At 37.4% G+C, this 13,004-nt stretch overlaps 1 protein-coding gene across 1 annotated transcript in view; it reads right to left on the reverse strand.

Moving 5' to 3' along the window:
• Positions 1 to 10,837, reverse strand: part of LOC132375389 (uncharacterized) — a 249,143-nt gene extending 238,306 nt beyond the window's left edge. Inside the window, 1 exon segment of the mRNA XM_059940637.1 lies at positions 10,683 to 10,837. Coding sequence (XP_059796620.1) covers positions 10,683 to 10,837 — 155 coding nt within the window.
• Positions 10,838 to 13,004: the final 2,167 nt, after the last annotated feature.

Below are 13,004 nucleotides of genomic sequence, written 5' to 3' on the forward strand. Positions count from 1 at the left end.
TCTTTCTCTGAAACTTCAATTCATCAAATATTTGATTCCCTGGGTGGAATCTCTGCTTCATTTAACTATCTTTCCCATATTTTCTAAATCTTTGACAGCTTTTTTTTCTACATCCTGGAACATTTCTTTAACTTTGTCTTACAACTCTTTTATTGAGTCTTTTTTTTTTAAATTTCCATTTAGACTTAATTTCTAAGCATTCTTTTTGTTATCTGATTTTTTTTTTTTTGGCATTCTATTATTGTTTTAGGAATGCGATACCTTCTTTAATTTCTCTGAGGAGAGTTTGTTTTGATTTGTTTTGTTGTAATTTCTCCTTACAACAATCTTAATTGCCTCCATTGCTCAGGATAAGTTTTTTAGTTTGCTTTTCACGGTCTTTCCATTTCATACTGCTGTTTTTCCTCAAATATTTGACGATCCTTGGTTGACCATCTACATTTAAGTACAAGAGAATTGAAAGGCTAACAAACTCTTGTGTATGCGAGTGCAACCTCTTTTTAAGGTAGACAGCCATAACTTCAGGATAGAAAGATAAGGAGGCAGCCATTAAACTGTCCTCTTACATGTGAACATAAAGCCCCAGGATCTGTAAAACTTGTCCAAATATTCTCAGACAACTGCTTCAAAACATTTAAAGAAGAATCTCTTCAGTTTCCTCCTATTGATAAATGCCTGTCCACCATTCCAAGGATTTTAATTATGTTTTGTTTGTTGTCATATCCCCAAAAAGAACTCTGAAAAACTATGTATCCTTTAGATGACTTTGGGTTGACATACAAAATGTTTCATCATAAAGTGAACACTTGCTACAAATGTAATTTCTGGTATACTGTAAATACTGAAAATTTTAAATAACCCTGTTACATCACTTTTACAGATCTCATAAATGTATCCAATGGAATCTAAATGCAATAATATTCAATACCCTCTATTGCCCATTTTCAAAATACATGAACCTGCTCTTCTTTATTGTTGATAACTTGTAACATTCCTTTTTCAACTTGGACTCCTATTTCTATTTCACTTCGCCTATGGAAATTTATTGTTATATTCTCATTTGTTATATATTTGTGCTTGAATAAACATATATTTTGTTGAACACTCTATATTCATCTGCAACAAACATATATATACAAATTGAAATTAAACTTTTTTCTGCATTCTATAATCCTAGAATCCTTTATTAACTTTTTCTTCTCAGTTAAGCTATAATTAGTTCACAATTGAGCAAAAGTGTAAATACAGCATATAACAACTATTGATACATAATTATCAAACAAAATGTAAAAATGCCCCTAAATAAAAGGAATGATACAGGGCCCCTCCGTTCAGTTCAGTATCTTACGCCCTGCACAACAGCAGGGGGCGCCATTCAACCCAAAGCCTGTGTGAGCATCACCCTTGACGTAGTGCATCTGTACAGGTATAAGCAGCAGCCACGTGTGGGATGTTTTTGTACAATCAGCTCATTTGTTTAGAATATTACTGACATATATTTCAGCCTCAATTCGGTTGCTATTTTTCTGGATATACACACCGAAAAACATTGTTCACATAAAGAAAGAAATGAAAATGGAAGGACTTCTGTTACAATTCGTGGAGTCATCAAATTATTTTTAATAATCTATGAGTTGGCTCTATCTGTGCCTGAAGACCCTCTCCCCATACCCCTTTACATGCAAGAGTAAGCATTGTGTGTGAAGGAGATACAGAGGTGGCAGGGGAGAACTCTGGTTTTGTTCTCAACTTTCAAATAGACCTTGTATTTTCAATTCTGCTCTCTTCTACTGGCCAACTCCCTGGGGTGTTGCTGGATCTACTGGTTCCCTCTCCCCCAGCCACTTCCTCCAGGTGATCACTTTTTTGATCCTGCTTCATCAACCAATGCGGTTCAACTATTTTTCCTTTTCCAGAAATTCATTGTCATCTCTTATCTACAGATCCCTACCATCCTACATGCTTTTATTCGTCTTTTACTAACCTTTTAATAAAAACTCAAGAGAAATATGAGAAAAAAAAAATATATATATATATATCTTGAACCAAAAACTCATAGAAAGGCTGTATTATATTCACCAGCTAAACTAAGCAGAGCATTCAAATATGTCCTACCCAGAGCAGTGAAGGTCCTTTTAGTGCCTGTTCAGGGTGGCTCAGCTGTTCCTTCCACCACTAAGCCTTGCCATTTTCATCATTAAAATGAACTTTGCCTAATGGAGCCCACAAAGCACTACACTAGTGACTGTGATTAAAGTCATAGGGTCGATGAATACAAGTCCATACCTGCTTTATCCTAGCAAGAATTCAGCTTTCAATTTTCCTAGCACCAAACAGAAGAAAAATTCCAAACTGCATTTACAAGGTAGTACAAATAGGGAGGAAAAGATTGCCTTTAGCAAGCACAAGCCTTTAGAAACCACACCTGTTTCTTTGTTATTGATAGTGTGATTAATTGATCCCTAGAATCTGATTGAGAACATTGGTATATAAATCTTATCACAGGTACAGTTCCAGAAACATCACTGCTAGTAATGCATAGCATATTTCAACGGCCCCTGTCATGCGTTTCAGGATTAGTGTCACATAGGGGTTCACATGAAACAACAAGCGCCATTTGTTTATACGGTCACACTTCTATCCTTCATTTTACTTCAGATTCAACTTGGCATGGGCTTTACGTATCAATAAACACATCGGTGTGGGTTTACATTTCTTCGTCAGGTATCCAGGAACAAAATATAGGTTGATTCACAAGTAAAGGGGAATTAACGTCATGAAAGGATATTTTTGTTACCAAAAGAAGCAAATATTATTACTTATTCAGTGGGCCCACTACCTGAACTGTTCACTTGTATATTCTCTCAATCATTCCACACATATTTATTGGGCACCTAGTATACGAAGGACACTGTTCCAATGCAGTGGGTGACAATGATCCCAGATCCTGAGGAAATTACAGCCTAGGGGGAAAATAACTAACACATAAATAATAGAAACTTCAAATAGAAAGGCACAACCAATGAGATAAAAATGACACAACTAGTCATAGAGAAACCACTGAGAAGTTGACCAAAGCCTGAGATCCCTCAAAAAATTAGACAGAGGTGGAAAAAGAAAATTCAGACTCATTGGAAATGTAAGTGTTAACAACATGTGATTGATTAGGGACTGAGGCTTTACATATATGATATCATTTCATCCTCCCTACAACCCGTAAGGGAGGGCTACATTATCCCCACTTTACAGATAAGGACACTGAAACTCCCAAGAGGTTAGGTGACATGCCCAAGGCCACCTAGGAAGCTGTGATCCAGGTTTCAAAGGCCAGTGTGCCTTCACTGCCTGGACCACACTCTTAGCTGAGCTGCTCACCTGTCACTTAGCATCTTTGACAGGCATTAAGGCCTAGAGTTGCTCCATGTGACGTAAGTGGGGAAAAGCAAATGAAAAATTTATTATGACTGAAAAATGTGTCTTTTAACTAAGGGAAAGCTAAAACCTCTTACACTGATTCCTAAGTGAATTTTTGACTAACATTCATGTGTCTAAGTTCCCCAGTTAAAGTTCTACACTGGCCCGAAACATTAATATTTACAAACGAAAACTAGCGCTGAAAATTCCACAGATTGTAAAGAACTTAAGGAAATGTCCCCCATCTTCCTGGTTCATATAACTTCATATCCAGTGGTCAGCTGGGAAAATAGGAAAGACAGCTCATAACTATTGGAACTCTATCTTTCTAGTTCACAGTAAACTACAAAATATTCGGTCTGACTAAACTGTTTCTTTGATTGCTATTTTGTTATTCCCAATATTATAACTATACACACACACACACACACACACACACAAATAGATTTTCACATATATAGATTTTCACATACATATGTGGGTTTTTTGGTGGCTTACTTTTAACAAGCTGTTAAGAAGAAAATTCACTTTTTCTATCCTCTGACTACTATCTAAAGGGAGGTTATTATCTAGAATCTGCCTTATTTTGTGTGTGTGTGCTGTATATACTTGTTTCAATGGATAAAACCAAAATCTTAGAACTGTCTGCATTTTTAAAATACTTCTTTTGAATCTATGAAAATCACAAAAATAATGTAACCTTTTCAAACTGTGCTAAATAATTTAGATCCAGTTTCTATTATTCTTTTGTCTCCTGGGTCACAGAGATATGGGTGGTTTGTAATCTAAGCCAGTGGCTCTCAAACTTTAGTGTACATTCAAATCACCTAGAGGGCTGCTGGGCCGGCCCACTGAATTTACACCACTAGCAAGTTTGGAGGTGGTACTGATGCTAGTGGTTCAAAGACTAGCCTGTCACAACCACAGTATTAAACCAATCTGAACAAGAAAAAGCACTGAACTAGGACTCAAGAGACCCAGACTCTAATCCTAGATTTGTCACTGTCTTGCCGTGTGACTTTACTGAAGTCATGTGACCTCTCTCAGATTCTGTTTCTCCATTAAATGACATACTTTAATTAAATAACTTCTAAAAATCCCATGTCATTCTATAATTCTGTAACTGACCCAGAAGATAGAGACTACTCGATCATGCATACCAAACGATTTGAAAGATCAGTTCTTAACAGCTAACACAGTCATTCTGTTTCAAGAAAAAAATATGCTATCGTCCCATACTGTCAGTTCTGCAATAATGCCATATATGCGTTCCTAAAAATCATCACATTATGCTAAATTGTGAAAAAAAAAAAGAGCATGATTTATGGGTAAAATGGGATTAGGGACACAACACTAAAAAATGTTAATCAGTGACTCTTAGGAAAAAAAAGATAGGAACCTAATAACAGTAGCAGGGTGTCCTACATGTTCAATGGTTAAGCAATGCACAAATGCTACAATAAATATGACACTTTACCTTGGAAAAGACTTGAAGTTTGCTGTGGACTTGGGCTGGGAAGAGTTGCAGCCTGTGAATTATTTCGAAGTGGTGGAAGGAAGGTGATCTGAAATAGAAAGTTGTAACAGCAGATGTGGACAGATGTAGCCCATTGATCTCACTTGGGTGTTGGCACAAACATCACAGTTCAACAATCTTTTGCAGCCTTAAACCCTGGGGCATGGTCTCCTGTCTTGGAGATGAAGGTCCTTCAAAGCATGCATCTATGGTAGATACCTGTTTCATCAAATTTGAAAATTAAGTCCAATGTGTAGCTTCCTTCTTCAATTCACTTCTGTATCACTGCTGGAAATATTTTGGTGACTTTCTCATCTGTGCTCACAACTTTGCCCAACAGCCGAGGGCTTTGGAAATTGCAACAACATTTAAAGCTACTACACCAGTCACTACTGGCACCAAAAGACCTGGATTTGGCAATTTCCATTTAAGGTCTTCAAGTATAAGTAGTTGCTTTCCTTTTGTACACGCTTGGCGACTTGAACCAAAACGCTTAGGTTCATCTGGGATGTTGAATGAGGTGCGTTGGGTTTTTTTTTCTTTAATGTAGAAAAAAATCACAAACTGAAAGAATAGGAAAAGGCAACCTTCAAGGTTAATGCTACCTGGGAGATGTCTGAGGTGTGTCCGTGTGTGTGTTTTGTGTATTTCTACATGTTTTGGTTTATGGAAGAAATATGCTTAAACAAACTCAAAATTCACATTTTACTAAAATTATTCCATAACATCATTCACATTCATATTTCCAAAACAAGTGCTTGGCAAAATGAATGCACTTTTGATGACAAATATTACAGCCTTGTTGTTGGAAATGCCATACGGTCAGGTATAGAATATTGCGAATCTCCCATAGTCTCTCATAGGTGGGATTGAAGACATTTAGGAAATGACTTCTATTACATGGAGAACAACCTATGAGAGTCATGACTTTAATACAATTAGTCATAGTATAGATGAGAATGTAAGGGCTGAGCCTGGGAGTCCTTAAAATGAAGGCCCAGACTAAGGTCAGGTGTTTATTAAGGTTAATGCTAGCTGAGATAATTTCTGATGATGCCCAAAGATACAGAGCCATTTCCACAACAACTGAAGTTTCCAACAAAATTGGTCCTTTTTCTTCTCTTCACTTACCTGTCGGAGAACATGGTGCTTATCTCTCTCCAAATTTTCATCAATTGAAACCAGTTTCCTCTTGATTACCCTTGTGTAACTTCTTTATGGGAATTGTTTTCCCATACTTATTATGAACATTTTAATAGAATGTTAAAAAAAAAACAATAGAAGAATTTCAGAAAACAGCCATAGGAAGTATTGAAGGTGTGGAAACATTTTCCACAAGCATAAGAAGAAGCTGCCTGGGTAATTCAGGCTCACAGAAGAAGAGTCAAAGGAGCAGTTTAACAACCCAGGTATTTTCCTTGACTCCTCTATTGCACTTATACCTCACATTCTGTCTGTCAGGAAATCCTGTTGTCTTGCATATTCAAAATACATCTACAATTCTATAACTTCTCACCACCTCTACTCTTAATCCTCTGGTCCAACCCACTTCCATCTTCCCCCCGAAACAATAAACTAGCCGGTCTCCTTGCTTCCATCTTGACCCCTCTCCTAGCTATTCTCAAACCAGCAGCCATAGCTGTCCTTTTAAGCTATGCAATGGTTCCACATCTCATTCAGGATAAAAGACAACTCATCTCCTCTCTCTCTCTCTCTCTCTCTCTCTTATATCATACTGGTTTGTTGATATTCCTGGAACATACCAGGCATGTCCCAAATCTACCTCAAGGCTTTGCTCACATATCACTGCCTCAATGAGAGTCACCCTGACTAATTTATTTAAAAATTGCAAGCTACTCTTCAACACTCCCACACACACATACATACACTCACCCGAGTAATTCCCTTCAGATTGTTCCTTTTTATCCCCCATAGCATGTATTTCCTTCCACAATGTCAGGTAATTTACTGTGAACCATGATTATTGCCTATCATCTCTCTTCCCCTGACTGGTATATGAGCAACATGAAGACAGTGGATCTTCACTGTCATACTAATGTATTGTATCAAGAATAGTACCTGGCATATAACAAGTGCTCAATAAATATCCAATGTATGAACCATTTTCAAATGAATGGAAACTAATATGAGGAAGAAGTCTGTTGATCTTCATGATAGAGAAAACAAGAAATAAAGAGAAGTGTATAAAAAGAAAATACAGAATAAGAAAAAGCTTTTTTCAAAACTACTAAAATAAGCTACCTGGTGGAAGCTTCTTTTGATTGACCAGGCAATTTTTGAGAGATAATATGGCTTCATTGGTTAATAAACAGTAAGGAAAAAGAAAAGAAACAGGAAATATGGGGTAAAATCCCAATTTCTATTCTCAGTGAGAATTAGACATTGGCCACATATTTCTACAGAGAGATCTCTGCTGCTCCTCTCTTTTTCAAAAAGAATGTCACTGGCTCAGTGGATTACAACTTTACAATTTAAGGATTTCCATCACTTCTGTCAGGGTGGGGCTTAACTCTATATAGCATTACATTTTATGCTATGAATACTTGAAAATACCCTGTCCCAATAAGCTAAATGGAAAGTTCAAGTGCACTGGTCATTTACCCACTTTAGGGTGAGGGTGAATATCACATTTCCTACTGCACAGAAATAAAATAACCAAAAAAAAAAAAAAAAACCTCTCTATTTTAATATACTTAGGAAGGTCCCTAATTAAGATTCCAGAGATAAATGAAAATATTCTACATGCAAATATTCTAGCTATTCACAAAGAACAAAAACATAAACAGAAATAATTTGATTTAAGGAGCTATTGTGTAGGTTTAAAAGGAGAAATTCTATATTAAACTATCATCAGTCTGCTGATGAATAGGCTTCATATGACAGAAAGATAAATTAATACCATCATTTATCATCTAAATTGCCATTTTACACTTAAGCATTATAGGTAACCAAATGAAAATTTAAGAAAAACAAAATGAATTTTCAAAATTATACACGACTTTTTTTCAAGTGAGATTAATGTAGAAATTCAGATATAGAAAAGTAAATAAGCATAAATAGGCAATCTGAATAATTCTACCAAACCAAAATTTCCCTTATAATAAAAAAGCTTTTTAATCAGTAATGTGCAGGCTATTTCTTTAGATTTCAAATCATCTTGGTCAATATAAAAGCAATCCTAAGTCTCTTCAGAAATCAAAGTATATCTAAGTAAGGAAACAAAATTATATTTTGCAAAATTTATAAAAACAGTAAAAATGTGATTTTTATTATTTTAACACTTATTTAAATAGAGAACTCTCAATTTAGAGATTTAATTCAAGACCTATTTCAAACGTACTTTTTTCACAATTTTTACATTTTAAATATTTAAAGGTAGAGAATAGGTGAAGGAAGAGTACAATAAACCACCATATTCCCTTCACCTAGATTGAACAAATGTTGATATTTTGCCATATTTGCATTATGTCCATATACACTTACATATGTATAAATTTTTATGTATAGATTTTAACCATATTTTTGAACCTCACTGTATATTTTCCCCAGAGCGATAATTCCCTCTTCTCTTCTGTGTTAAATATAAACCATTCAACAAATACTTGTGATCATCTGGTAAATCCCTTGTGCTGATGCCACAAACAAGATTCTTCCCTGTAGTTAAAGGGCTTGTGATCTCCTGAGTGAAGAAAAACACATAAACAAGTAGATAAAGTTTAACATGTTAGCAGGTGCTCTGATAGATTTATGTGTTGGAAAGTTCTGGAACATAAAGGTACAAGTAAGGGGTCAATTCAAACCAGGGGAAATGGGGAGAAGACAACATCATGGAGGAGACATACAGAAACCCAAAGGAATGCCAGCAGATTGGTTTTGCATATTCAGCCTAGATTCAGTGCACATCTTCTAATGAAGCAAGTGAGAGTGATGTGGTTTAGTCATTCCCTGCACCATCTTCCCTGCTTCTGCTGTTCCTTTCACCTCTCAGCTGGATATACTAACGTCCATCCATCCACTGTGTGTAGCTTCCTTATCTTTCTCTTTTCTGATTCATGGCAGTTCAAGACAAGAAGTACAGTAACAAATGACTATACTGTTTCAAATTAAATTCTAGATTAGTGGTTATCAAAGTTTCATCCAGGGAGCTTTAAAAATACTAATACTAACACTGGATTCTACTCCTAGAGGTTCAGATTTCATTGGTCTGATATGAGACTCCCCCAGAATTACAATATGAAGCCAATGCTTCATACCACTGATATCATAGTAATTGCACCACTAGTAAGATTCTCCAACTTTAGAATACATGCAAATTATGTGGGTATCTTGTTAAAATAACAATTCTAGTTCTGGAGCGTGCCCTGAGATTCTCCTTTTCTAACAAGCATCCGGGTGATACTATGCTGCTGGTCTGAGGGGCCTAGTTTGTGTAGCAAGATTCTAGATCATAGCACTTGACCACAGCTGCTATTCCCTGAGCTGTCACAGTGTCACTTCAACCTAGGGCCTCACTCATGAGCCCACCACGCCTGTTTTGCCTCCTTTTTCCTCCACTATTTACCTAGTCTAGTGGTACTTAAAATACGGCCCTGGACCAGCAACATCACGATGACCCAGAAATTAGTGTGAAATTCATATTCTCAGAACTTACACCCCAGACCTAATGAATCAGAAATCCTGGGGATAGGAGCAGCCGTCTGTATTTTAATATCCAAGTGATGCTGACCTAGGCCGGATGTTAAAGGATCTTTCTTCCTCCCCTTTTCGTTCGTCTGACCAACTACTCTCAATCAGTGATTCCATCTGATTTCACTTGGGAATCACTTAACGAATCTCTATAATATGCCTATCCCCCTCCCCTGAATCTCTAGGAGAAGGTCCAGTTATGAAAATATTCACATGAAAGCTCCCCAGGTGATTCTAAGACACAATTGGGGCTGAGAATCATTGTTCTGAATAACATCCGGGTGGTCTCTTATATGGAATCTCTTTCTTTAGCCAGTCTCAATTTCTGGAATCTAATGACTCATGACCAGATTTCCCAGATTATCAACTATCTTCCTCTTCCAATATTGTTGGCTGACTTCTGAATTCCCTTTCACAATACTTCCCACTGATAATATTAGAGGGACATGACTCAGGAACACTCAGAATCCCTTTTGCCTTACTCACTTAATCTGAGATTAGGGTATCTGATTTGAAAAATTTCATAAATGCATGCCTGTTCATTTAACTCATCATTTGTTTTTCCAAATATTGCTTTTTACAAGTTTGCCATTGGTCTGATTAAGGGCTCTCTAGTTGCAGGGGTGGAGCTACAACCAGGTCTTTTTTTTTTTTTTTTTCTCTAAGTAAACCTGTCTTCACACAGACTAGTAACCCAAGCAAAGAACAAGCATATCTTGAGGTTGCCGCCTGGCCAGGCTCCCAAATGGTGCCTGCAGGTTCCCAATGAAATGGGCTGTAAATTGACCAGCCAGAGACACATTGATTAGGTCTCAGCAAGTACAAAGGTGGGAGTACAAGCCTCTCTGAGACTTGTATGGTGGTCCTAATCCACATTGAGGGTGACCACACTTTCAGGACCAGGCACAAAAAAATATCCAAATAAGAAGCTAAGAGCCAATCTCATTCTTTCATTTCAAGCATAACGTTGTGTAAACTCAAAATGCTCTGCTAAATCATGTTGCATCAACCAGCTTTGTAGCTAAGACCTGCAGGCTTTAATTACTTTAAGAGGAAAGCGTGGTGTCCAAAGAAAGTTTCATTACAAACTGGCATTTGCTCAGACGTGGAATGAGGCCCAGAAATGAGGCTGTCTCGGGGTTCCTTTACCAAATCAAATGTCTGTTCCTCCTTCCTAGTGACCAGACTGGTGATCTACATAATTAATATAAGCTCACATCGAAGTAAACATGAAATGATTAAACAGGAAGCATGTGAGGAGAGAAACAAGAGAAGGAATTAATGGGCAACAGAATCTTAGAAACAGGGGAGAGCATTACACGTTATTCTGAAACTAATTTTTGTTCTCGTCCAAAACCTAATTGGTTTTTAAACTTCTTTTTCCACAACAGCCCAGACAAGGTGGTTTGGAGCATGTGTTATACACAAAACATTTACATCGTGGCTCTTGTAGCCTAGTCAGCAATTTGTGGAATAGTAAATTTAAAAAGCAGTACTGTAATAAAAATAATAGTTGCATAACCTGCATTCCTTACAGACAGAACTTGGAGGACCAGCAATAGAAATCTTGAGAAGCCACTACTACTGGCATTTAAACAGCGGCTCTGATGTGGTAGGAAGAGTCAAGGTAGGGGTTTTTATTTACATTTATCGAGTCTGCTAGGGGCCAGGCACCACGCTACATGCTGGGAATGTGCAATCTCATTTAACAATAAAAGCAACATCTTATGTAAACTCTCTGATATCCTCATGCAGGACACACAACACACGGGGCTAGTAAATGAGAACTATTAAGCAAAGCGATGCAAGATACGCATGCCCCATAGGGGTGGGATAGAGAGGGTGGGAGGGAGACGCAAGAGGGAGGAGATATGGGGATATATGTATATGTATAGCTGATTCACTTTGTTATAAAGCAGAAACTAACACACCATTGTAAAGCAATTATACTCCAATAAAGATGTTAAAAAAAAAAAAAGATAAATGACACCAAGGTTGGGGAAAATGTTAATACCTGCAGTATCTCTTGCTTAAAGCCTCCTTGTCTAGAAATTATGAAATTATGCTTGCTTGCTTTTTAATGTTCGATTAAGGAATTAAGTTAAAAGGAACAATAAACCCCTTTCCTGAAGTTTTCTTCATCAGGAAAAAAAAGTTATGTTTGGATGCCAGCTCTGATCCTTCCTCAAATGAAGAGTTATGGTGGGATGTCACCAAGGGTCCATAATACAGGGTGGAGCCTACTCAGGGGTCTTTTCCTGCCCAAGACAGAAAGAATCACACATTTGCCAGGGACTGATGTCAGAGTGAGTAATACTATATTTAATAGGAACCCTGAAAGAAACACCCAAAACCCTTTGGTTTTTTTCCTGTCTCATCATCTCCTAGAACTTCCATTGAAGCGTAGTTTTTGTTTGTTTGTTTGTTTCATTTTAAGTTAAGCAAGACCCAGCACATGAGAGGAGGCATCTGGTAATTTTGCTATTGTCCTAAAATACAGCCCTTTGAGGAAGGCACTAAATGGCATCACCGTTAGCACAGGGAAGGAAACGCGCTGGGAGAAGCTGACTTCCTGGTTATCACCACAGGCAGTAAAAATCAGAAGTTGAAGCCAGAAAGTTCATCCCGTGTGCGTGTGTGTGTGTGTGTGTGCGCTCTACACACTTCCCTGCATGCCTGTCACAGGGGTGGTGACATTTGGATATGGACGAATATTTAGTAAATATAAACTGTCTCCGGTCATGAGTTCGGAAACACACCATAGGCCAACGGAAAATCAGAAAGATGGAAAGAGAAGGGGACTCAGGACAGTAATTCCTAGCAATATTGTAACTGATAATCAAAAGAGAAAGGATGGTTTTTTACTAACAGAATCAGTCTGGAGGGATGTGGAATTTGTAGTTCATTCCTTCCTGAAGTTTCAATTATTTCCAGGTAATTTTTTATTGGTAGTATTATATATTAATAAAGACTTATACCTGAACCAGGTATTAATCTCAATTGATGTTTTCCTTCAAGACGTAGAACACATGCCGGAAAGACTAGTAAGCAACCCTTAAGAAATGGGTCTGGAACACAGCCTGAACCCTTTGGGCTGAGTGCTGTTGGGCAGCTTGATCTACCTTCCCCTGAGCCCCAGGAATAATACTGGAAGAGGAAAGGGACAAAGGAGCCGTCCTACAAACACAGCTCTTGTGTTTTTGAATTTCATTCTCATGGAGACTTGTGTCTGACAGAGGAGGTGGGGTCTACTTTCCATAGACAAGTGCTTGTATTTTCTCATTCTTATTATCATGGGAAAGGTGCAAAAAGGAGTAGAGAATAGGTACAATGCAATTTTTTTAAGTGTAAGTTTTGAGAGCTGGAT

The sequence above is a fragment of the Balaenoptera ricei genome, chromosome 11 (assembly GCF_028023285.1).
Source record: "Balaenoptera ricei isolate mBalRic1 chromosome 11, mBalRic1.hap2, whole genome shotgun sequence".
In the NCBI taxonomy this organism is placed as follows: Eukaryota; Metazoa; Chordata; class Mammalia; order Artiodactyla; family Balaenopteridae; genus Balaenoptera; species Balaenoptera ricei.